This window comes from Phyllobates terribilis, unplaced genomic scaffold (genome assembly GCF_046119375.1).
Source record: "Phyllobates terribilis strain yellow unplaced genomic scaffold, ASM4611937v1 Scaffold_11__3_contigs__length_659146591, whole genome shotgun sequence".
Taxonomy (NCBI): Eukaryota; Metazoa; Chordata; class Amphibia; order Anura; family Dendrobatidae; genus Phyllobates; species Phyllobates terribilis.
The window spans coordinates 325,135,217-325,162,175 of NW_027362771.1; the positions used below are offsets into that span (position 1 = coordinate 325,135,217).

At 43.3% G+C, this 26,959-nt stretch overlaps 1 protein-coding gene across 1 annotated transcript in view; it reads right to left on the minus strand.

The window, feature by feature from the left end:
- Positions 1 to 5,233: 5,233 nt before the first annotated feature.
- LOC141167265 (uncharacterized) overlaps positions 5,234 to 26,959 on the minus strand; it is a 263,824-nt gene continuing 242,098 nt past the window's right edge. Inside the window, exons 2-3 of the mRNA XM_073654699.1 lie at positions 7,392 to 7,694; positions 5,234 to 5,290 (exon numbers count right to left, since the gene is read on the minus strand). Coding sequence (XP_073510800.1) covers positions 5,234 to 5,290; positions 7,392 to 7,694 — 360 coding nt within the window. The remainder of the gene's footprint in view (positions 5,291 to 7,391; positions 7,695 to 26,959) is intronic.

Below are 26,959 nucleotides of genomic sequence, written 5' to 3' on the forward strand. Positions count from 1 at the left end.
GACCCGGTTCCGTGGCTCAGGGCGGTCAAACCAGTGGCGGAACTATTTATGTGGTTTTGATGTTTAAATGTCCGACTACGCCACCCGTGGATTGCGGTCAGAGTGAACCGCCGCTACAGGGCAGACCGCTGAGGCTGGTGTTGTGGGTGCAGCAGAGCGTAGCATAACTCCCCACGGGAGGAGTATAGCCTCAGGGCAGTGTATGCGGAGGATGGGGGTGATGGTGCAGGGCAGCAGCAGTAACGACACGAGTCAGTGATGCAGTCCAGGGCCTTTACTCACAGTTCTTATTATCCAGACCACGTCTGCAGGTAACGGCTGCCCACGTCGTACTGTGCTCACCAGGTGAGGGGCTCAGACAACTCCCAGATAACTTTGGAGCACTTCACAGGACCCCCTTTGTGTGTCCTTTGTCTGACCTTTCTTACCAACACTTCTGTCCGGCTGCCTCGGGCCTCCTCTTGGTAAACTTGGCGCCAGTTTCCCTGACCCTATGTGGTGCCTTCCTAGCGGGTGTAGCGAGGGGCTGCGCCACATAAAATGTCAGAGCCTCCGGTTTCTAGCTGAGGGTCGTTTCCTGCCTCCACTAGTTCGGGGACCGGTCTCCCCCTTTGGCCTGACCCCTCCACGCAGGTGGATTCGGGCGTGCGGTGGCGACTCGCCCGTCCGCACCCCTGGGATCCCTTCATTCCTCGTTCCTGGAGCCTTCTCCGCTCCTCTTCCTTCCTTCTCCCTCTTCCAGGCCTGGGCCTCTGTTACTAGGCCCGCCTCCGGAGCAGAGCTCATGCAGAGCCCCTGCTCCCTGCCACTTCTGCTCAGACTTCTCTGCACTGAACTAAGATGGTGCCCACCTTTTATACTCCCTTCTCAATGCACCCAGGAACTGCTTCCTCCCTGCTCCTGCAATACAGGGTTCCCCTTCCTCAGTGTTCCCTCCCCCCACTCCAGCCAGGGACAGGGACTGTCGTGCCCATCTCAGGGGCATATTGGTCGCCCTGCCCCACGGCAATGTGGTGTAATGCATGCAGGTGTCGGGTCCTGATCCACACTCCATCCTTACCTGAGAGTGAGATATCACACCTCTGGGTGAGGTGCAATACGTCTGTAGCAACCGAGCCCTCAGGGTCCTACAGTTCCATTTATCTTCAGCCTAGGTGACGTATTGCGATACAGGGCCGTGATTTTGGCTATAAAAGGGTCCCCTAGACCCCTACCCCAAGCTTTTTAAGAGAATCATATATGGCGTGCCAGGAGACTCTATGGAATGCTTTCTCAGCATCCAACGAGAGTATCTAATTACAAATTTTTAACTGCATCTAGCCCAGGAAATACTTTGTGCCTAGTAGCAGTGTCTGCTAGTCAGCGGATTATCCCGGCTGTTAAGCAAGCTACACCACCTGTAGTTTAGACACTTAATTTTTTCAAAGGAAATGCTTCGGGACCATGGGATACTCAGTGAAGAGCATCAGGAGGCACCCCAAGGCATAGGGGCTGGGACTGGCAGTAGGATGCCTTGCGGTGGACAGCCAAGCTCGATCCTTATAAAAGCTTTTTAACTGCAGCAGCTTTAGTGGACGCTACTGGAGCTGGAATTACGCGGCTGCTGGCATGAGACTTGCCCTCCAATAGAGCCTTGTAAATGGATTTAAAGTGTATTCATTCAAATTAGAGAGACAATTTAAATTAAAAAGCTTAGAGCTGCCTCCACCACAGGGGGGCTCGCTCGACCCACCAGCGGACAGGCACCAGTATTGGGAGAGGGGGGCTGGCCATCAGGGTTCACCGCGGCTCTGGCACAAACCCGGCGACACGGAGGTGGCACGGGCAGGAGCGGACTGGCCGTGTCGGCTTCTCACTTTTTGGATTTTAGAAGGGCATGACATGCCTATATCTGTGTCTCCCCCTCCTTTTACTCCTCCACCTCTTTTATTTTCGCATGACTATATGTACTTGTCACTTTTCCATGTGTTAGTTGTGTCTTCTGAGCAGTTTGTCAGCTTTTGGACACCTTTGAAGGTGTTTTCTATGTGTTTCTATGTGTTTTTGTTTGCCTGCCATTGGTTTTAACGGTGTTCGAAGGTGTTCGACGAACAGTTCGACGAACAGTTCGGCGAACACACGGGTGTTCGACGAACCGAACCGAACTCGAACACTACGGGGGTGGCTCAACACTAGTTAAAATGTTATGTATGGGAGACTTTAATATGATTCTTAATACACACTTGGATAAAATGAGCCCTGCAAACACTAGGTCTGATAGTCAGGACATCACTGCTTTACATACTTTCATAATGGAGGTGGGTTGGATTGATTTGTGGAGACAGCAGCACCCACTGGAGAGAATTTTCCTCCTATACACCTGCTGTTCGATGTTTATCTAGAATTGATCATATATTTGGAAACAGTACTGCATTTTCAGATTTAAGTAAAATTGAATATTCCCCTAGAACAGTATCAGATCACGCTGCGCTGATAGCATCCCTTCATTTGGGGGGTCCTAATAGACCCAAGAGGTTTCGCATACATCCGTTTTGGTTGTCCCTTATAGGAGAACATGATAGGATACCAGATCAAGTGTAAGTATTTATAACGGACCATGGGGACTTCCATGACGGATTGATAGTATGGGACACACTTAAAGCATATATAAGGGGATGCACTAAATCAACGATTTCATACATTAAAAGAGAATCGTCTATTCGGGAGCAGAGGCTTGCCGAAGAATGCAAACTATTAGAAGCTGAATATATTAACAATCCCTCAGATAATTCCTTACATGATAGGCTTGGGAAAGGGAGGGAGTACCTGACCTATTTGCAGGAAAAAGCGCAGAGAAAACTTTTCTTTTCAAAACAAACTTACTTCGAGCTGGGCAACCAATCGAGTACATTTTTAGCATACATAGTCCAACAAAATCGGATGTCCCCATCAATATTAGCCATTAACACAAGGGAGGGTAGCCCGCTGCTTAAATCAGATCAGATTGCAAGCAGATTTTAAGAATACTATTGTCACATTCTCCACACTTTCTTTGTCTGCTATGTTACTATTGTGAGGAGGCTGTCAGTCTGTTTTGGTTTTGCTGGGTCGTTTCTGCAATCATCTGTGTTCACTTCCCTTGATTAGTCTTCTACTTAAGCATGCTAGCTCCTTCACCCAGTGTCAATTGTACACTTGCTGTTGCCTGTGTAGGACTGATCTCTCTGTGCTCTGTGCCTGACCCAGCCTGACTATTTTACCTTACCTGGATTTTGACCATTTGCCTGTTATCTGACTTCTCTTTTGTCTGCTCCCTGTGTACTGCCTTGTCTTTTTGGTTTTCCTGACCCCAGCTTGTGTAGTGGCTTACGTCTCTGACTTCTCCTTGTTGTACTGCGCCATTTTCCTGGACTTGACTTTGGATTGTTTGACTTCCCTCTATTTATCCAGTAAGTAGCACTTACATAATATTTCTTTCAGTAATATTAGTCTCTTCTTTCCTCTTCTGAGACTGTTATTTCTGTAGTGACTCGCATCACAACTATTGAGAACTTTATAACTCCCAATCCAATCACATTATAGAGGAAATTGATGAATACCTAAATCAAATAGAATTCCCTAAACTCTCTTGTGAACATCGGACGTTCCTGGATGGAGATATCACTTTGGAAGAAATAAGGGAAGCAGCCATGTCTTTATCTAATGGGAAGGCACCGGGACCCGATGGCATACCCATAGAATTATACAAAAGATATTTAGACCTAATAGCTCCAGTTCTGTTGCAAACTTTTTCTGAAGCACTTTCTGGACGCTCACTTCCCCAATCCTTCTATGATCCTACTATAGTATTGATCCCCAAGCCAGATAAACCAATTGAGGAATGTAGTTATCGCCCTATATCCCTATTGAATACAGATAACAAAATACTTCCGAAACTCATTGCCAATAGATTAAAAACAGTAATATTAAAAATTATACATGAGGATCAATCTGGCTTTATGCCGGAAAGGTCTACTTCATCTAATATTAGAAGAGTTCAAGTTTTAACACAGATAGGACATAAATATCAGGAACCCTGGGCTATAGCTTCTTTAGATACAGCAAAAGCCTTTGACTCCTTGGAGTGGATGCTTCTACAGTGTGTGCTCCTGAAATTTGGGTTTGCTCATACATTTTCTAGCTGGATTAAATTGATCTACTATATTCCAAGGACTAACATTCTAGTAAATGGAATATTATCGGAATACTTTAACCTGGGTAGAGGAACTAGACAGGGTTGCCCCTCATCTCCGATGCTCTTCGCTCTAGCGATAGAGCCTATTGCCCTTAAAATTAGGCAGGACCACCTGGTGGAGGGTATTAGTATAAACTCTAGAACAGATAAAATGGGGTTATTTGCAGACGACCTGATCCTCTTCCTAAACAAAATAGAACAATCCCTTCAAAGAGCAATTGACCTTATTAATTATTTTGGGGAATTATCGGGCCTTAAAATCAATTGGAGCAAATCTGTGGTTATGCCACTTATAGATAACATAACCAAACCGTTTTTTTTTGGACTACAGGTAGTACAAAAATTCAAATATCTAGGCATTATAATTATTCAAAACCTAATTATGGACCTCAAGGACAATGTGTACCTCATAAAGGATATGATGAGGAAAAATTTGAAAGCTGGTCCCAACTCCCATTGTCTGTGGCGGGAAGAATTAACCTAATCAAAATGATTATTCTTCCAAAATGTTTGTATGTATTAGAACATTCATCCATTAAAATCCCCAAAGATTTTTTTCGGAATCTGCACGGCATGATGGCGACATTTATATGGGGCTCAGCAAGGCCCAAACTAAGTATTAGATCTCTGCAGAGACCCAAGGATCAGGGGGGTAGCGCGATGCCCAACCTATTTCTCTACTCCTTAGCTGGTCAGAAACGGTACTTGAAGTGCTGGATAAGTAATGATAAACTCACTAATGCAGAAGCACATCTTATACATTTTTTAAATGGGAATACACCATGGGCTATATTAGAAGGTTCTTACAGACCACCACAGGGCTTATTATTTGCACATAGCCTAGCGAAGCAGGTGTGGCGTGAGAGTAGGTGTATCGTGGGATTTACTGATCAAATGGGAGAAACCCAAATATGGGATAATCCTGAATTTCCACAGCTTAAAAACCTACAGGACACAATCTTCTGGAAGCAACACAGAATAACAACACTTAATCAGATTTTTGGAAACAAAATTTTATTGTCATTTGATCAAATTCCTATAAAGTTTGGGATCCCTAATAGGGATTTCTATAGATATCTACAAATGAGGCATGCCATAACATACCAATTCCCACATCCTAGGAGGCGAATATCTAAATACCCATTAATAGGAGTACTAAAAACTCAAGGACTCACAGGCGTGGTATCCTCTCTGTATACCTTTCTACTGAATTCTAAAATCACTTCTACCCAACTTGTTGTTGAGAATAAATGGCAGAAATTAATCCCTTCTATAACTGATGATCAGTGGACTGATGCACTGTAAGCACATATGGTGGCGTCACCAGCCGCCAATAATAAATTAATTCAATTATATATACTACATCAATCTTACCTGACCCCAATGAGAATGCATAGATTTGGTAGAATGGCATCTGATGAATGTCACAGATGTGGGGAATCAGGAGCGGATTTCTGGCATCTTATTTGGAATTGTGGGATAATACAAAGATAATGGAGTGAAGTGATAACTACATTGGAACGGATAGTTGGGATGCCAATTGAATGTAGTCCAGAGTTTTGTGTCTTGGGTATTGTGGACGAGGAAATGTGGACACACTATGATCGGATATTCCTTCGGGAGGCTATATTTATGGCCAGGAAAGTGATAGCACTAAGATGGATGGGAGGGAAGTCTCCTACTATCAACCAATGGAAAAAACAAGTGAATGATACAATACCGTATGCAAATATAGTATATAGAAATAGGGGATGTCCCCAGAAATTCCAAAGGATATGGGAAAGATGGTGTTATTCGCCCTTAACACACTTGTCCCCTGGTGCCATGACCATAGAATCATAGAATCATAGAATGGTAGAGTTGGAAGGGACCTCCTGGGTCATCTGGTCCAACCCCCTGCTCAAAGCAGGATTCACTAGATCATCTCAGACAGATGTCTGTCCAGCCTCTGTTTGAAGACGTCCATTGACGGGGAACTCACCACCTCTCGTGGCAGCCTGTTCCACTCATTAATCACCCTAACTGTCAAAAAGTTTTTTCTAATATCTAATCTGTGTCTCCTCCCATTTAGTTTCATCCCATTGCTTCTAGTCTTTCCTTGTGCAAATGAGAATAAAGATGATCCTTCTACAATGTGACAGCCCTTGACATATTTGTAGACAGCTATTAAGTCTCCTCTCAGTCTTCTTTTTTGCAAGCTAAACATTCCCAAATCCTGCAACCGTTCCTCATAGGACATGGTTTGCAGACCAGTCACCATTCTGGTCGCTCTTCTCTGAACTTGCTCCAGTTTGTCTATGTCTTTTTTAAAATGTGGTGCCCAAAACTGTACACAGTATTCCAGATGAAGTCTGACCAAAGAGGAGTAAAGACCGATAATGACTTCACGTGATCTAGACTGTATGCTTCTGTTAATACATCCCAGAATTGTATTTGCCTTTTTTGCTGCTGCATCACACTGTTGACTCATGTTCAGTCTATGATCTATTAGTATACCTAAGTCTTTTTCACATGTACTGTTGCTTAGCTCTATTCCTCCCATTCTGTATATGCTTTTTTCATTTTTATTGCCCAGATGTAGTACTTTGCATTTTTCCCTGTTAAAAACCATTCTGTTGGTTGCTGCCCACTGCTCCAGTTTATTTAGGTCTTTTTGAATCCTCTCTCTCTCTTCTCTAGTATTAGCTATCCCTCCTAGCTTTGTGTCATCAGCAAATTTAATCAGTTTACCCTCAATTCCTTCATCTAAATCATTGATAAAGATGTTGAACAATACAGGTCCCAGGACGGAGCCCTGTGGTACCCCACTTGAGACATTCATCCAGCTGGATGTGAAGCCATTTACAACCACCCTTTGAGTCCGATCACTAAGCCAGTTATGAATCCACCTAACAGTTGCCTGGTCCATTGCATACTTGGTCATTTTTTCAATAAGGATGGTGTGAGATACTTTGTCAAATGCTTTGCTGAAGTCAAGATATACTATATCTACAGCATTTCCCTGATCCACCCAGTTAGTGATTCTGTCATAGAAGGAAATTAAGTTAGTCTGACATGACTTGTTAGTTACAAACCCATGCTGACTCTGGTTAATCACTTCATTCTTATCCATGTACTTACATACATGTTGTTTAATAATTTGTTCAAAGATCTTTCCTGGTATAGAAGTCAGACTCACCGGCCTATAGTTCCCTGGGTCCACCTTCTTCCCCTTTTTGAAGATAGGAACAACATTTGCTCTTCTCCAGTCTTCTGGGACTTCTCCTGTTCTCCAAGAATTTTCAAAGATTATGGAGAGTGGTTCTAAAATTTCTTCTACGATCTCCTTCAGTACTCTGGGGTGTAATTCATCTGGACCTGGAGACTTGAACTCATTTATGTTAGCTAAATATTCCCTCACAATCTTTCTGTTTACAGATAACTTGGATTCCTCTATTCCTTTAAAAGGACAGTGAAGATCAGTTGATGTTACATTTTCTTTCTGAGAGAAAACAGATGCAAAATAGGAATTAAAAAGTTCGGCCTTCTCAACATCCTCTCTTACCATTTCTCCATTTTCATCCTGTAAAAATCCTATAGCATCTTTGACTTTTATTTTACTTTTGACATACCCCCAAAATCCTTTTTTATTGCTTTTGACATCTCTTGCAAGCCTTAATTCATTGTCAGCTTTAGCTAATCTGATACGTGCCCTGCAGGATCTGCAGACTGCATTATATTCTTCTTTAGATATGCCTCCCTCTTTCCATTTAATAAACATTTCTTTCTTTCTTTTTAGCATGTGTTTAAGTTCTGTGTTCATCCATCCTGGTTTCCTTAAATGCTTCCCATTCTTCCTACTTTTCGGGATTGTTAACGATTGTGCTTTGAGAATCTCATTTTTAAAAATTTCCCATCCTTCCTGGACATTTTTGTCCTTAAGGACATCCAGCCATTGGATCCCTCCTATTCTCTTTCTGAGTCTCTTAAAATCTGCCTTTCTAAAATCTAACCTTGAAGTTTGAGTCTTCACATGTCTTCCTCCTCTAGTTATCCAAAATTCTATAATAGCATGATCGCTGCCTCCTAGGGTCCCAGCCACCTTTACCTCCTCAACCATTTCCTCCCTGTTTATAAGGATTAGATCCAAAGTAGCAGATCCCCTTGTTTTCTCCCCTACCTTTTGGAAGATAAAGTTGTCAGCAAGAGAGGATAAGAATTTGCTTGACCTGTTAGTTTTACTTGAGAGAGATTCCCAACAAATGTCTGGATAGTTGAAATCTCCCATGACCACTACGTCATATTTTTTTGAGAACTTGGTCATTTGATACATAAAGAGTTCATCCATATCTTCAGCTTGCCCAGGTGGCCTGTAGTAAATGCCTACAATGGTGTCCTTTCCGTTGTTCTCTCCTTGTATTCTTACCCAACCACGCTAATCTCACGGTATGAGTCCTGATATATGCCCTTTTGAGTGCATGGGAAATGATATATGATATATATGGGCTGTAAGAGTGTACCTCTGCTGCAACTATAATTGATATATATACTGAATTCTGATAGGTAATTGGCTGGTTTAGTAAAGAGTGCAGTGCTCCACAATGAAACTTATGTTTCAAACTATTTGTTTTTTTTCTTTAACTGTTTACTCCAATTATTGAGAACGTGATGTAAACTGTATTGAACTGAGAATGGTTAATGTTTGGATTACCCTGACCTTATATTATGACAGTATTTGTTTGTAACCATTATTCTGTGGAATTTTAAAAAAAAATAGAGTTTAAAAAAAAAGAAATGAATACAACCGGTGACTCACTCTCAGACACACCAGGTATATATACACACAGGCCAGAGAGCAAATTAGCAAGAGAGAGGTAGTCGCTCAGTCCTAAAGACAGCCTCCTGTCCAAGTCTGCAATTACAAACATGAAGATCTCCTGCAACCCACTGCAGGGCAACTGTCTGTCACCTCTGACACACCCGTGACAGTACTCCCCCTCTACGAGTGACACTCTGGACCGGGTTTCTCAGGAAAAGAGGTGTGGAATGAGCGAACCAATCTGGGAGCATTCACCTCTGACGCTGAAACCCACATCCTCTCCACTGGACCATAGCTTTTCCAGTGTACCAAGTATTGTAGAGAACGACGTTGGATACGAGAATCTACAATCCTCGAAATCTGGAACTCCAGAGCTCAAGAGGTTCCACAAACCTTTCGAGTAAGGACCTATGAAACACATTGCGGATTTTAAGGTCCTGAGGAAGTTCAAGACGAAACGCTGCTAGGTTAAAGACGACCTTTATTTTATAGAGACCAATAAAGCTAGGTCCCGGCTTCGAAGAAGGAACTTTCAATCTTATATTCCCGGTAGACAACCACACAAAGTCATTCACATTCAGGTCCGGACCTGGCAAGCGTTTTCTGTCAGCCATACATTTATATCTGTCTCCCATGGTCTTTAAATTACACAGAACACCCTGCCACACCGAGGAGAGCGACAAAGCAAACCGTTCTTCCTCAGGAACTCCTGAAGCTCCTTCCCCACAGAAGGTACCAAACTGTGGATGATAACCGTATACACAGAAGCAAGTGTCTTGGCATTGAGAAGTGCAGGTAATGTGACGAAGTGAACCATTTTACTGAACCTATCTACAACCACCAAAACAACTGTTTTACCAGCAGAGACCGGTAGGTCAGTAATAAAATCCATGGACAAGTGTGTCCATGGTCTACTAGGGATAGGTAGCAGAAGAAGAGTACCTGACGAACGGGTATGCGAAACCTTAGAACGAGTGCAAATACTACAAGCAGCTATATGTTTAATTACATCCTGATGCAACCCAGGCCACCAAAAATGACGAGAGAGGAGGTCCGCAGTTGCCTTACCACCTGGATGCTCAGCAAGCACAGAGTTATGATGTTCCTTGATTACTTTGCGGTGCAGATCAGATGGTACAAATAACTTTCCTGAAGGGCAGGAGGCAGGGGCATACCCCTGAGCCTCCAACACCTCACCCTCCAGTTCAGGATAAAGAGCCGAAATGACTACCCCTTTCTGTAATATCGAGGCAGGGTTCTCATGGTCACCACCACCAGGGAAGCTCCGGGACAAAGCATCAGCCTTGACATGTTTGACCCCTGGACGAAAAATGACAACAAAATTGAACCTAGTAAAAAACAGGGACCATCTGGCTTGCCTACGGTTGAGACGTTTAGCTGATTGGAGATATGACAGGTTCTTATTGTCAGCAATAACAGTAATAGGATAGACAGCCCCCTCCAACCAGTGTCGCCATTCCTCGAACGTCAATTTGATCGCCAAAAGTTCCCTATTATCCACGTCATAATTTCTCTCAGCCGAAGACAATTTTTTAGAAAAGAAGGCGCATGGACGCCATTTACCAGGGCACAAACCCTGAGACAACACAGCCCCAACCCCGACATCCGAAGCTTCGACCTCCACAATAAAGGGTTGAGAAACATCGGGTTGACTGAGTATAGGTGCAGTGGCAAAATGATTCTTTAAAGAAGAAAAAGCCTAGAGGGAAGCATCCGACCATTTGGAAAAATCAGACCCCTTCTTAGTCATGTCAGAAAGGGGATTCACAATAACAGAGTAATTTTGGATGAATTTCCTGTAAAAATTAGTAAAGCCCAGAAAACATTGTAGAGCCTTCAGTTTCTTGGGACGTTCTCAGTCAAGGACTGCATGGATATTCTCCAGATCCATCCGAAAACCTGAAGATGACAATAGGTAGCCCAAAAACTGCACCTCCTGAACAGCGAAAACACATTTTTCTAGTTTGGCATAAAGTTTGTTATCCCTTAATATCTGGAGCACATGCTTAACATGCCCCCAAAGAATCTCAAAATCAGGTAAATAAACCAAAATATCATCCAGATAGACCACCACAAACCTCCCAACCAAATGATGGAAAATATCATTTATGAAATGCTGGAATACCGCAGGTGCATTGGTCAAACCAAAAGGCATAACCAGACTCTCGAAATGTCCTTGCTGGGTATTGAATGCTGTCTTCCATTCGCCCCTTCTCTGATTCTAAACAGATTGTAGGCTCCCTTTAAATCCAACTTGGAGAATACCTTAGCTCCCACCACCTAGCTGAACAAATCAGTAATCAGAGGAAGAGGGTATGGATCAAGGATGGTAAACAAAGAAGAACCCTGCCGCCATGGGCGAAGATGAGGGTCTGATAAGTCCCTTCTCCAGACATTCCGCAATGAAATCTTTCATGGGTTGTCTCTCAGGGCAAGAAAGATTACACAGTCTGGACTTCGGTAGTTTAGCTCCGGGGGTCAGGTTACTAGGACAGTCATAAGAACGATGAGGAGGCAAATCCTGACACCCCTTCTCAGAAGAAACGTCCTCAAAACCAGACAGAAAAGCAGGTAATATTTCCATAGAGACAGCAGCAATGGAAACATCCAGACAGTTCTCATGGCTATATTGTCCCCATTCAATAATCTCCCCGATTTGCCAATCTACCAACGGATTATGTTTAACAAGCCAAGGGATACCCAAAACAGTCAGAGTAGGAAGATTGTCCAGAACATAGCAAGGGATGATTTCACAATAAACTGACCCCACCCTCAGTTTTACATTATGTACAATCTGAGTAAATGCTTTCTATGCAAGTGGCGCCCAGTTAATGGCAAAGATGTGAATAGGCTCAGCTAAAGTACAGCAAGCAAGACCATGAGTTTTCACAAACTCAGCATCAACCATGCTGACCCCGCCTCCCCTGTCAACAAGCACAGAAATTTTTTCAGTTTTGCTCTCTAGCACCACCTCTGCTGTCAGGACAAAGCGGGAACTGCAGTGAGGCTGTGTGTTTACCAGCTTCACTGAGCACGCGCGGCTGTGTAGTTCACAGCTTCACTGCGCATGTGCGGGGAACATAGCGCGTGCGCAGTGAAGCTGGCAATTACACAGCCTCACTGCGCACGTGTGGGGAATAGAGCATCATAGCACATGCGCAGTGAAGCAGGGAACTACACAGCTTCACAGCACAGGGAACATAGTGCGTGCGGAGTGAAGCTGATAATCACACAGCCTCACTACGCAGGCGCGGGATCAGCGGCCGTACTTGTACAAATGCGCATGCTCCCCACAATAATAGCGCTTGCCGGGAGCAATATTCAAATAGATGGGCGGCGCCAGCAGTGACTAAATGCTGCGCCCGCCCATGTCTGAATGTGAGAATCACACCCCTATGACCGAAAACGAGCAGGTAGGACAAAGTGTATCAAAGGTTATAAATTCATTATACTACCACTAATTTTAATGAAAAAAGCTTATTAGTGAAGCACACTGCATCACTAGCAACCCTATGGGGGCAGTGTAGATAGTAGCTAGGACGTGACAGATTCCCTTTAAGCCATGAGAAATACACTATTGTGTTTGTGTTGACCTTTGAATGTATGTGTTTCTTTGGCTGGTGAAGAAGGACAGTGACTTAGTGTTTGGGAACAGTGATGTTTGTTACTATTTGGGCTGTGGAGTCGGTAAGCCAAACCTCCGACTCTGACTCCTCAATTTCCATGACACCGACTCCAATTCCACGTCTCCGACTCCCTCATACATGGCTCAAGTTTAAGTGATAAATTTACTGTAGCACAGATTCATCTCAGCTAAAAATCTAGACCCTTAGATCAGGAATAGGACAGGCATTTATAGGACATTTCATAACTTTCCCAAATTCTTATGGAAAAAATATTCCCCACAAACTGCATTGAACTACTGTACCCAATTTATTATATATTTTAGAAGTTTGAGTCGGTCCATTTTATACAGACTCCGACTCCATCAAAATGGACACCGACTCCACGACTCCGACTCCAACTCCACAGCCCTGGTTACTATGGTAATTGCATATTGTACTAAGTCAGCTAGTTTATTTACAAGAGCAGGGGGAGATTAGCTCAAACAATGAGACCTGAGTGAGTGCTGCACCTTTCCCCCTGACCTGTGACTGACCTTATCCACATGTAAATATAAAAAGGGTTTTCTATCCTGCTGCAAGGGAAATCAATGAGAATCAGAGAGACATTCTTCAGGACATCAGCTTGGTAGCATGGCTCGATCCAGAGAGACACAGATTAGGATTCTACATGATTCCGGTCTAAAGGTATACAGCCCTGACTGAAAGGATACAGATCTGCTCCATTGACCATCAGAGAACCCATGGATACATTTGGGGAGACCAGGTCACCTGGCCCCATGGATATGTTGTTTAGGGTTGCCAGGTGGGACCCTCCGGTCGCCAGGAAACAATGGAGACATTCGGAGAAGCCAGATTGGGACCAGTCGGTCATTTGGCCTCATAAAAACTCTTGGAGAAGCCAGGGTGAGACCATCTTGCTGATCTGGCCTAGAGCACCAAGGAAAGACCCTGCCTACAGTCCAGCCCCGAAGTACGAGCATCGCATTAACTCAAAACTGCAAACACTGATTACACAAGAACCACAAGACGGATTTCTTCACCTCAGGTATCATTTTAGTCAGTGCAGCAGCCTCAACATGACAATGCCTTTAGTTTACTTAGCAAAACTCTGCTGACAGGTTTGCTTTAAGTAGTGAAAAAAAATCCAAAATTAATAAAAAGAAAACCCCCAAAAAAACATGGTGCCATTTTTCATGATGTGGGGATGGGTGAGGGCTTATTTTTTGCGGCCCAAGCTGACGTTTTTATTGATACTATTTTGGGGTAGATAATATGTTTTCATTGTCTGTTATTGCATTTTACTGCAAAGTTCAGTGACCAAAAAAATACGTAATTCTGATTTTTTTTTCTTGTTACATTGTTTACCTATCGGATTAATTTATTTTATATTTTGATAGAGCGGACATTTTTGAACGCGGATATACTAAATATGTGTTTTTTTATTATTTAATTTTGAATGAGGCGAAAAGGGTGATTTGAACTTTTATGTTTTTTTCGTTTTTTAAAACATTTTTTTTACTTGCTTCAATAAGTCCCCTTAGGAGACTTAAAGCTAGGATCTTACGATCGTCTGTGCTACACATAGAAGGGCTTCAGCCACAGGCTGCCGTTCATAGGAGGTTCTCAATTACAGGCACAGGGGTACTCTGCAGATCCCTGGCTGCCATGACAACCTATCGGGGCCCCACAATCACGTGGCAGGAGCGCAGATGTGAGTGTCTTATGACGCGCTTCCAGTTTGCGAGAGTTAAATGCCGCTGTCATAGATTTACAGCGGCATTTAACATGTTAACAGCTGTGAGTGGATCGCGATTCCACCCGCAGCTGTTAGAGACACATGACAGCTGATGACATCAGCTGTCAAGTGCAGGGAAAGATGCGGGCTCAGCGCCGAAGCCCTCATCAAAGGGAGTGACACGATCTTGGACGTACCTATATGTCCAAGGTTGTAAAGGGGTTAAATGAGACATCTAGTTATAGCGCCTTTCTATAATGTAGTTTTATCTTTTTAAATAAAAGGAAGTATGTATACCATCAAATTTGATAATAAAATTATGATGTCCATATTTAATCTTATGTATATAATTCCCTGCCTACTTGTAGACTAAATAAATAATATTAATCAGTGAGTCTTGATATTTATGCAGTTTGGGACGATCTAATAGAATAATAAACTACATGACTGTGTTGAATATACACTGCTCAAAAAATAAAGGGAACACTTAAACAACAGAATATAACTCCAAGTAAATCAAACTTCTGTGAAATCAAACTGTCCACTTAGGAAGCAACACTGATTGACAATCAATTTCACATGCTGTTGTGCAAATGAAATAGACAATAGATGGAAATTATTGGCAATTATCAAGACACACTCAATAAAGGAGTGGTTCTGTAGGTGGGGACCACAGACCACATCTCAGTACCAATGCTTTCTGGCTGATGTTTTGGTCACTTTTGAATGTTGGTTGTGCTTTCACACTCGTGGTAGCATGAGACGGACTCTACAACACACAGAAGTTGCTCAGGTAGTGCAGCTCATCCAGGATGGCACATCAATGCGAGCTGTGGCAAGAAGGTTTGCTGTGTCTGTCAGCGTAGTATCCAGAGGCTAGAGGCGCTACCAGGAGACAGGCCAGTACACCAGGAGACGTGGAGGGGGCCGTAGGAGGGCAACAACCCAGCAGCAGGACCACTACCTCCGCCTTTGTGCAAGGAGGAACAGGAGGAGCACTGCCAGAGCCCAGCAAAATGACCTCCAGCAGGCCACAAATGTGCATGTGTCTGCACAAAGGGTAAGAAACCGACTCCATGAGGGTGGTATGAGGGCCCAACGTCCACAGATGGGGGTTGTGCTCACAGCCCAACACCGTGCAGGACGATTGCCATTAGCCAAAGAACACCAGGATTGGCAAAGTTGCCACTGGCACACTGTGCTCTTCACAGATGAAAGCAGATTCACACAAGAGCACATGTGACAGACATGACAGAGTCTGGAGAGCGATCTGCTGCCTGCAACATCCTTCAGCATGACCGGTTTGGCAGTGGGTCAGTAATGGTGTGGGGTGGCATTTCTTTGGAGGGCTGCACAGCCCTCCATGTGCTCGCCAGAAGTAGCCTGACTGCCATTAGGTACCGAGATGAGATCATCAGACCCCTTGTGAGACCATATGCTAGTGCGGTTGACCCTGTGTTCCTCCTAATGCAGGACAATGCCAGACTTCATGTGGCTAGAGTGTGTCAGCAGTTCCTGCAAGATGAAGGCATTGAAGCTTTGGACTGGCCCGCCCGTTCCCCAGACCTGAATCCGATTGAGCACATCTGGGACATCATGTCTCACTCCATCCACCAACATCACGTTGTACCACAGACTGTCCAAGAGTTGGCGGATGCTTAAGTCCAGGTCTGGGAGGAGATTCCACAGGAGACCATCCGCAACCTCATCAGGAGCATGCCCAAGCATTGTAGGGAGGTCTTGCAGGCACGTAGAGGCCACACACAATACTGAGCCTCATTTTGACTTGTTTTAAGGACATTACATCAAAGTTGGATCAGCCTGTAGTGTGTTTCTCCACTTTCATTTTGGGGGTGACTCCAAATCCAGGCCTCCATTGGTTAATAAATTTGATTTCCATTGATGATTTTTGTGTGATATTGTTGTCAGCACATTCAACTTTATACAGAACAAAGTATTCAATGAGAATATTTCATTCATTCAGATATAGGATGTGTTATTTGAGTGTTCCCTTTATTTCTTTGAGCAGTGTATATTCACACGAGGTCAAAATTGTTTGTACCCCTCGTTTAGTGAAAGAAAAACCCACAATGGTCACAGAAATAACTTGACTCTGACAAAAGTAATAAGAAATTAAAAATCTATGAAAATGAACAAATGAAAGTCAGACATTGCTTTTCAACCCTGCTTCCACAGAACTTTTAAAAAAATTAAACTCATGAAATAGGCCTGGACAGAAATGATGGTACCCCTGAAAATAATGTGACAAAAGGGACATGTTAAATCAAGTTGTGTCCACTAATTAGCATCACAGGTGTCTACAATCTTGTAATCAGTCAGTGGCCTGTATATAGGGCTACATATACTCACTGTGCTGTTTGGTGACATGGTGTGTACCACACTCAACATGGACCAGAGGAAGCAAAGGAAAGAGTTGTCTCAGGAGATTAGAAAGAAAATTATAGACAAGCATGTTAAAGATAATAAGACCATCTCCAAGCAGTTTTATGTTCCTGTGACTACAGTTGCACATATTATTCAGAAATTTAAGATCCATGGGACTGTGGCCAACATCCATGGATGTGGCCACAGGAGGAAAATTGATGACAAATCAAAGAGACTGATAATACGAATGGTAACAAAAGAGACCAAGAAAACTTCTAAAGAGATTATAGATGAACTTCAAGCTCAAGGAACATCAGTGTCAGATCGCACCATCCGTCGTTGTTTGATCCAAAGTGGACTTCATGGGAGATGACCAAGGAGAACACCATTGTTGAAAAAAAAATCATAAAAAAGCCAGACTGGAATTTGCCAAACTACATGTTGACAAGCCACAAAGCTTCTGGGAGAATGTTCTATGGACAAATGAGATAAAAATGGAAGTTTTTGGCACGGAACATCAGCTCTATGTTCACAGATGGAAAAATGAAGCATATCAAGAAAAGAACACTGTCCCTACTGTGAAACATGGAGGAGGCTCTGTTATGTTCTGGGGTTGAATTGCAGCATCTGGCACAGGGTGTTTTGAATCTGTGCAGGGTACAATGAAATCTCAAGTCTATCAAGGGATTCTAGAGAGAAATCTGCTGCCCAGTGTCAGAAAGCTTGGTCTCAGTCGCAGGTCATGGGTCTTGCAACAGGATAATGACCCAAAACACACCGCTAAAATCACCCAAGAATGGCTAAGAGGACAACATTGGACTATTCTGAAGTGGCCTTCTATGAGCCCTGACCTAAATCCTATTGAGCATCTTTGGAAAGAGCTGAAACATGCCGTCTGGAAAAGGCAACCTTCAAAAACCAGACAACTGGAGCAGTTTGCTCATGAGAAGTGGGCCAAAATACCTGTCGAGAGGCGCAGAAGTCTCATTGACAGTTACAGGAATAGTTTGATTGCAGTGATTGCCTCAATAGGTTGTTCAACAAAATATTAAGTTAAGAGTACCATCATTTCTGTCCAGGCCTATTTCATGAGTTTAATTTTTTTTTAAATTCTGTGGAAGCAGGGTTGAAAAGCAGTGTCTGACTTTCATTTGTTTATTTTCATAGATTTTTAATTTATTATTATTTTTGTCAGATTCAAGTTATTTCTGTGACCATTGTTGGTTTTTCTTTCATTAAACGAGGGGTACCAACAATTTTGACCACGTGTGTGTGTGTGTGTGTGTGTGTATATATGCATGTATGTATGTATGTATATATATATATATGTATATATATATATATATATATATATATATATATATATATATATATATATATATATATATATATATATATACACACAATACAGACCAAAAGTTTGGACACAACTTCTCATTTAAAGATTTTTCTGTATTTTCATGACTTTGAAAATTGTACATTCACATTGAAGGCATCAAAACTATGAATTAACACATGTGGAATTATATACTTAACAAAAAAGTGTGAAACAACTGAAAATATGTCTTATATTCTAGGTTCTTCAAAGTAGCCACCTTTTGCTTTGATGACTGCTTTGCACACTCTTGCATTCTCCTGATGAGCTTCAAGAGGTAGTCACCGGAAATGGTTTTCACTTCACAGGTGTGCCCTGTCACTTTTAATAAGTGGGATTTCTTGCCTTATAAATGGGGTTGGGACCATCAGATGTGTTGTGCAGAAGTCAAGTGGATACACAGCTGATAGTCCAACTGAATAGACTATTAGAATTTGTATTATGGCAAGAAAAAAGCAGCTAAGTAAAGAGAAACGAGTGGCCATCATTACTTTAAGAAATGAAGGTCAGTCAGTCCGAAAAATTGGGAAAACTTTGAAAGTGTCCCCAAGTGCAGTTGCAAAAACCATCAAGCGCTACAAAGAAACTGGCTCACATGAGGACCGCCCCAGGAAAGGAAGACCAAGAGTCACCTCTGCTTCTGAGGATAAGTTTATCCGAGTCACCAGCCTTCAGGGCAAAGTGGCAAAGAAAAAGCCATATCTGAGACTGGCTAATAAAAGGAAAAGATTAATATGGGCAAAAGAACACAGACATTGGACAGAGGAAGATTGGAAAAAAGTTTTATGGACAGACGAATCAAAGTTTGAGATGTTTGGATCACACAGAAGAACATTTGCAAGACGCAAAACAACTGAAAAGAAGCTGGAAGAGTGCCTGAGGCCATCTGTCAAGCATGGTGGAGGTAATGTGATGGTCTGGGGTTGCTTTGGTGCTGGTAAAGTGGGAGATTTGTACAAGGTAAATGGGATTTTGAATAAGGAAGGCTATAACTCCATTTTGCAACGCCATGCCATACCCTGTGGACAGCGCTTGATTGGAGCCAATTTCATCCTACAACAGGACAATAACCCAAAGCACACCTCCAAATTATGCATTAACTATTTAGGGAAGAAGCAGGCAGCTGGTATTCTATCTGTAATGGAGTGGCCAGTGCAGTCACCAGATCCCAACCCCATTGAGCTGTTGTGGGAGCAGCTTGACCATATGGTACACAAAAAGTGCCCATCAAGCCAATACAACTTGTGGGAGGGGTTCAGGAAGTATGGGGTGAAATTTCTCAAGATTACCTCAGCAAATTAACAGCTAGAATGTCAAAGGTCTGCAATGCTGTAATTGCTGAAAAAGGAAGCATTCTTTGACGAAAGCAAAGTTTGAAGGAGAAAATTATTCTTTCAAATAAAAAACATTATTTCTAACCTTGTCAATGTCTGGACTCTATTTTCTATCCTTTTGCAACTCATTTGATAAATAAAAGTAATGAATTCTCATGGAAAACACAAAATTGCCTGGGTGTCCCCAAACTTTTGAACAGTATTGTGTGTATGTATAAATATATATAAATATATAAATATATGTATAAATATATATAAATATATATACTGTATATATATAGCACAGACCAAAAGTTTGAACACACCTTCTTATTTAAAGATTTTTCTGTATTTTCATGACTATGAAAATTGTACATTCACACTGAAGGCATCAAAACTATGAATTAAGAAAAAAGTGTGAAACAACTGAAAATATGTCTTATATTCTAGGTTCTTCAAAGTAGCCACCTTTTGCTTTGATGACTGCTTTGCACACTAATGGCATTCTCTTGATGAGCTTCAAGAGGTAGTCACCGGAAATGGTTTTCACTTCACAGGTGTGCCATGTCAGGTTTAATAAGTGGGATTTCTTGCCTTATAAATGGGGTTGGGACCATCAGTTGTGTTGTGCAGAAGTCTGGTGGATATACAGCTGATCGTCCAACTGAATAGACTGTTAGAATTTGTATTATGGCAAGAAAAAAGCAGCTAAGTAAAGAAAAACGAGTGGCCATCATTACTTTAAGAAATGAAGGTCAGTCAGTCTGAAAAATTGGGCAAACTTTGAAAGTGTCCCCAAGTGCAGTTGCAAAAACCATCAAGCGCTACAAAGAAACTGGCTCACATGAGGACCGCCCCAGAAAAAGAAGACCAAGAGTCACCTCTGCTTCTGAGGATAAGTTTATTCAAGTCACCAGCCTCAGAAATCGCAGGTTAACAGCTGCTCAGATTAGAGACCAGGTCAATACCACACAGAGTTCTAGCAGCAGACACATCTCTTCAACAACTGTTAAGAGAAGACTTTGTGCAGCAGGCCTTCATGGTAAAATAGCTGCTAGGAAACCACTGCTAAGGACAGGCAACAAGCAGAATAGACTTGTTTGGGCTAAAGAACACAAGGAATGGACATTAGACCAGTGGAAATCTGTGCTTTGGTCTGATGAGTCCAAATTTGAGATCTTTGGCTCCAACCACCGTGTCTTTGTGCGACGCAGAAAAGGTGAACGGATGGACTCTACATGCCTGGTTCCCACCGTGAAGCATGGAGGAGGAGGTGTGATGGTGTGGGGGTGCTTTGCTGGTGACACTGTTGGGGATTTATTCAAAATTGAAGGCATACTGAACCAGCATGGCTACCACAGCATCTTGCAGCGACATGCTATTCCATCCGGTTTGCGTTTAGTTGGACCATCATTTATTTTTCAACAGGACAATGACCCCAAACACACCTCCATGCTGTGTAAGGGCTATTTGACCAAGAAGGAGAGTGATGGGGTGCTACGCCAAATGACCTGGCCTCCACAGTCACCAGTCCTGAACCCAATCGAGATGGTTTGGAGTGAGCTGGACCGCAGAGTGAAGGCAAAAGGGCCAACAAGTGCTAAGCATCTCTGGTAACTCCTTCAAGATTGTTGGAAGACCATTTCCGGTGACTACCTCTTGAAGCTCATCAAGAGAATGCCATGAGTGTGCAAAGCAGTCATCAAAGCAAAAGGTGGCTACTTTGAAGAACCTAGAATATAAGACATATTTTCAGTTGTTTCACACTTTTTTTGTTAAGTATATAATTCCACATGTGTTAATTCATAGTTTTGATGCCTTCAGTGTGAATGTACAATTTTCATAGGCATGAAAATACAGAAAAATCTTTAAATGAGAAGGCGTGTCCAAACTTTTGGTCTGTACTGTATATATATATATATGGTCCTATATATTTTAATTGAATAAGTGCATATCTAGCCCTTTATATGTCTTTATACAGGATGATTACTACCTTATTATTACCTTTATATCAGGTATGTTACAGTCATATAAGACGCACCCCAAACTTTGCGGTGGAAAATAGAAAAAAAAATATTTTTATAAGATGGGGTCAGTCTAATAGTCTGAATAGGTACGGTATCTTACCTGGGGGGCGGTGGAGTGGGGGTCACTGAGGCAGGGTCTTTCAGGAAGCGTCGAGGAATGCTGCGGACTCTGGGTGAGATAAGGCAGTGCTCCAACAGCGGTGAGTTGCGGTGGAGCAGGATCACAGGGCCCTCCGTTCCCTCCTTCAGAAACGCGGCGGCAGCAGAAGAGGTGAGATGCTGTTGGCGGTGAGGCAGAGTGGAGTGTGCTGGTTTCCGGTGGCCGCGGCCATCTTCCTGAAGTGGTGATCTACAGGTAAATGGCAGCCCGAGCTCCCAGTCTGCACATGATCCTGTAGTGCAGCATCTCACCTCTTCTGCTACCGCTGGGTTCCTGAGGGAGGAAGGGAATGGAGGGCCCTGCAATCCCGCTCCACCACCACTGCAACTATCCAGTAAGCTACGTTCGGACCATAAGACACATCCCCCATTTTCCTCCCAAATTTGGTCCAAAAAATACCGTAAGTCTTTCATGGGATATATCTACATAAAATAGTATCAGGACACATTTATCACCTCTCTTAGAAGTGATTTCTGGGACTAAGTCAGAGATGTGATTCTATTGGCTGGATGTTTCAATGACGTGCGACGGGTACAGGCCTATAGGACGAATGCATACACAAGCCTCCAACCGAATATGATTGGACGGTGAGTTCAGCCAATAGAGAGAGGTAAATAATGATGATTATTAGTGCAGGCGTATAGTTAATTGTCTTGATATGATCCCATTGGTTGGCTTGTAACGAATCCTCCGATGAGGCTCTGTAATGACGTGGATGGCGTCTGACGCCAAGGATAAGTATTGGGCTTTTTCTCTCTCTCAAGTAATGATGTGCTTAAGGAGAAGGTGAGTACATACGCAATTATCCCATTCTACGTGGCTAAGTAAGTTAAATGTACTCAGGATGGCCCTTGAGAAGTACCATTCTAATTGGATACTTAGTAGAAGATACCTAATTCTTTTATTGGGACCTACAGTGGTTACGGAAAGTATTCAGACCTCTTTAAATTTTTCACTCTTCGTTTCATTGCAACCATTTGGTATATTCTAAAAAGTTCATTTTTTTTCTCATTAAAATACACTCTGCACCCCATCTTGACTGAAAAAAAAAAGAAATGTATAAATTTTTGCAAATTTATTAAAAAAGAAAAACTGAAATATCACATGGTCATAAGTATTCAGACCCTTTGCTCAGACACTCATATTTATGTCACATGCTGTCCATTTCCTTGTGATCCTCCTTGAGATGTCCTACTTCTTCATTGGAGTCCAGCTGTGTTTAATTAAACTGATAGGACTTGATTTGGAAAGGCACACACCTCTATACAAGACCTCACAGCTCACAGTGCATGTCAAACCAAATGATAATTATGAGCTCAAAGGAACTGCTCAAGGAGCTCAGAGACAGAATTGTGGCAAGGCACAGATCTGGCCAAGGTTACAAAAGAATTTCTGCATTACTCAAGGTTCCTAAGAGCACAGTGGCCTCCATAATCCTTATATAGAAGAAGTTTGGGACCACCAGAAGTCTTGCTAGATCTTGCCGTCCAACTAAACTGAGCAATCATGGGAGAAGAGCCTTGGTGAGAGAGGTAAAGAAGAACCCCAAGATCACTGTGGCTGAGCTCCGGAGATGCAGTAGGGAGATGGGAGATAGTTCCACAAAGTCAACTATCACTGCAGCCCTCCACCAGTCGTGCCTTTATGGCAGAGTGGCCCGACGGAAGCCTCTCCTCAGTGCAAGACATATGAAAGCCCGAATAGAGTTTGCTCAAAAACACATGAAGGACTCCCAGACTATGAGAAATAAGATTCTCTGGTCTGATGAGACAAATATAGAACTTTTTGGTGATAATTCTAAGCGGTATGTGTGGAGAAAACCAGGCACTACTCATAACCTGCCCAATACAATCCCAACAGTGAAATATGGTGGTGGCAGCATCATGCTATGGGGGTGTCTTTCAGCTGCAGGGACAGGACGACTGGTTTGGAATTTAAGGAAAAATGAATGTGGCCAAGTACAGAGATATCCTGGATGAAAACCTCTTCCAGAGTGCTCTGGACCTCAGACTTGGCCGAAGGTTCACCTTCCAACAAGACAATGACCCTAAGCACACAGATAAAATAACAAAGGAGTGGCTTCAGAACAACTCTGTGACCATTCTTGACTGGCCCAGCCGGAGCCCTGACCTAAACCCAATTGAGCATCTCTGGAGAGGCATGAAAATGTCTGTCCACCAACGTTCACCATCCAACCTGATGGAACTGGCGAGGATCTGCAAGGAAGAATGGCAGAGGATCCCCAAATCCAGGTGTGAAAAACTTTTTGCATCATTTCCAAGAAGACTCATGGCTGTACTAGCTCAAAAGGGTGCTTCTACTCAATACTGAACAAAGGGTCTGAATACTTATGACCATGTGATATTTCAGTTTTTCTTTTTAATAAATTTGCAAACATTTCTACATTTCAGTTTTTTTTCAGTCAAGATAGGGTGCAGAGTGTACATTAATGAGAAAAAAAAAAAAACTTTTTAGAATTTACCAAATGGCTACAATGAAACAAACAGTGAAAAATTTAAAGGGGTATAATACTTTCCGTACCCACTGTATACTCGAGTATATACCCGAGTATAAGCCGTGGGGGGCTTTTTCAGCCTAAAAAATGGGCTGAAAAAGTCGGCTTATACTCGTGTATACTTACAGTATGTTAACATGATGAAACTACCAAAAAATAATTATGAGAAAAAGTGCCTGTGCATATCATGGACCAATGAATTGGTCTGTATGAATATATCCTGTATACTAAGGTGGCCAACAGACATATAGAGAAAAGTACAAGGGTGCTACACACCAGTTTAAAATTTGCAGAGCTATTGGTAACTGTGATTGTGTACTGTAGTAAAGCAAAGCTGCTCAGTTGTGTCAACAGATCAAAGCAAATGCGATATCATGCCCAACTCTATTTGTGCAACTTACTAGATGTGTGGTGTAGCTGTATCAGTCCTACATTCCTCTGCCACGACGCACATTTCGTCCACTCTTGTTCAGGGAGCGCTCCTAATATTTTCAATAAAATTATACTAGCGTTGACACATTTCTAGTGTCTATTTTGCTTACTCGGTTTCTATGATGGAGTGGCAATTTTTGATCTACCGTATTTTTTGGACCATAAGACGCACTTTTTTCCTCCAAAATTTTGGAGGAAAATGGGGGGTGCGTCTTATAGTCCGAATGTTGGGGGGGTATATATATATATATATATATATATATATATATATATATATACGGGGTGTGGGGGGAGCGGTAGCGGCGGAGGAGCGGGGCACAGGAGGCAGCAGCTACCAGCTGCAGCCTACACTGTCCCCGGTGCTAAAGAAAATTAATATTCACTGCTCCCCATGGGGAGCACTGAATATTCATGCTCCTTAATAGCGGCACACAGCGGAGCGCAGCGAGGCTCCTGCTGCTGCCGGCTATCTCCTGTGCCCGCTGTTAAAGGGCATGAATATTCAACCTCTCTCCACGCCCATGGGAGTGGAGAGGGGAGAATATTCATGCTGTTTAACGAGCGGGCATAGGAGATAGCCGGCAGCAGCAGCAGCTGCAGCGCGGCTCCGCTGTGTGCCGGCTGTGAAGGAGAGTGAAGTCACTGCTCCCAGCGCATACAGTCCCGGCGTGGGGAGCAGTGACTTCTGGCAGCTGATATCCCCATGTGAGCCGCGCATGGCAGTGACGTCATGCGCGGCTCACATGGAGAGATCAGTGCAGGCAGACAGGACGTAGCGCTGGAGGAGAGAAGAAAGGTGAGTAGGAGTGTTTATTTTTATTTGCATGTGCAGCTTGATGGGGATTAGGGGGACCATGCATACCAGGACAGGGATTAGGGGTGCCATGCATAACAGGATAAAGATGAGGGGGCCATGCATACCAGGACAGGGATGAGGGGTGCCATGAATACCGGGACAGGGATGAGGGGTGCCATGCATAACAGGACAGGGATTAGGGGTGCCATGCATAACAGGATAAAGATGAGGGGGCCATGCATACCAGGACTGGGATGAGGGGTGCCATGCATACCAGGACAGGGATGAGGGGTGCCATGCATACCAGGACAGGGATTAGGGGTGCCATGTATAACAGGATAAAGATGAGGGGGCCATGCATACCAGGACAGGGATTAGGGGTGCCATGCATACCAGGACAGGGATAAGGGGTGCCATGCATACCAGGATAGGGATGAGGGGTGCCATGCATACCAGGATAGGGATGAGGGGTGCCATGCATACCAGGATAGGGATGAGGGGTGCCATGCATACCAGGATAGGGATGAAGGGTGCCATGAATACCAGGACAGGGATGAGGGGTGCCATGCATACCAGGATGGAGATTACTGTGCCATGCATACCAGGATTTGGGATGAGGGGTGCCATGCATACCAGGATAAGGATGAGGGAGACATGCATACCAGGATTGGGGATGAGGGGTGCCATGCATACCAGGATGGAGGGGTGCCAGGCATACCAGGATGGGGACCACGTATTAAAGGAAGGGGTGGGGCATATATACCAGGATGGGGGATATTGTCAGAATTGGGGGACATTACCCCTATACCAGTGTCAGCAGAAGACCCCCTCCCCCTTAAAAGTGCATCATGACCACATTTTTGGCTTAAATTTTTTTATTTTTTATTTTCCTCCTCTAAAACCTAGGTGCGTCTTATGGTCCGGTGTGTCTTATAGTCCGAAAAATACAGAATATGTTTTATTACATCCCTAAAATAGGGTTTATTTACCCCCTGGGTAATCTGTTAATAAGAATTTTCATCCCTAAAGAGCTGTTTACACCCATTAGTTAGTTTATCTTCATGAGAGAGCCCCTTTGTTTCCACCATGCTGAACGGTGCGTTGCACTGCAGTAGATTAAAATATGTGAAAACAGCTGGAAGAAAAAGTGATCCAGCACCGGAATTAGGGTCACTATTTGACGATACCCTCAGATATGGCACCAACAACCTGGAGACAGATTTCCTTTGTTCTAGGGAGGCCTATAGCAATCATCTCATATAACAATGTGGATTCATGAAGTGAAGTGACTGGTGGTTCAGAGGGAAATGCGAAGGGCACCATAATAATGGAGGATGGCAGGAGGCTGAGGGCACCACGGTTGGAGGTTGTGGACACCACAGTCCAGTTTAGGGCAGACAATTCCTACATCGGTAGGACGATGTTTGCAGTAAACAGTCCTCTGTTAGGGTATGTGCAGACTATCCGGCCTTTTTTTTTTTTCTCACATGCAGACTTTCCCCATAGAGATTAGGTCTATGGGGAAAGCCCGCATGAGGAACCGCCAGAGAAATTGACATGCTG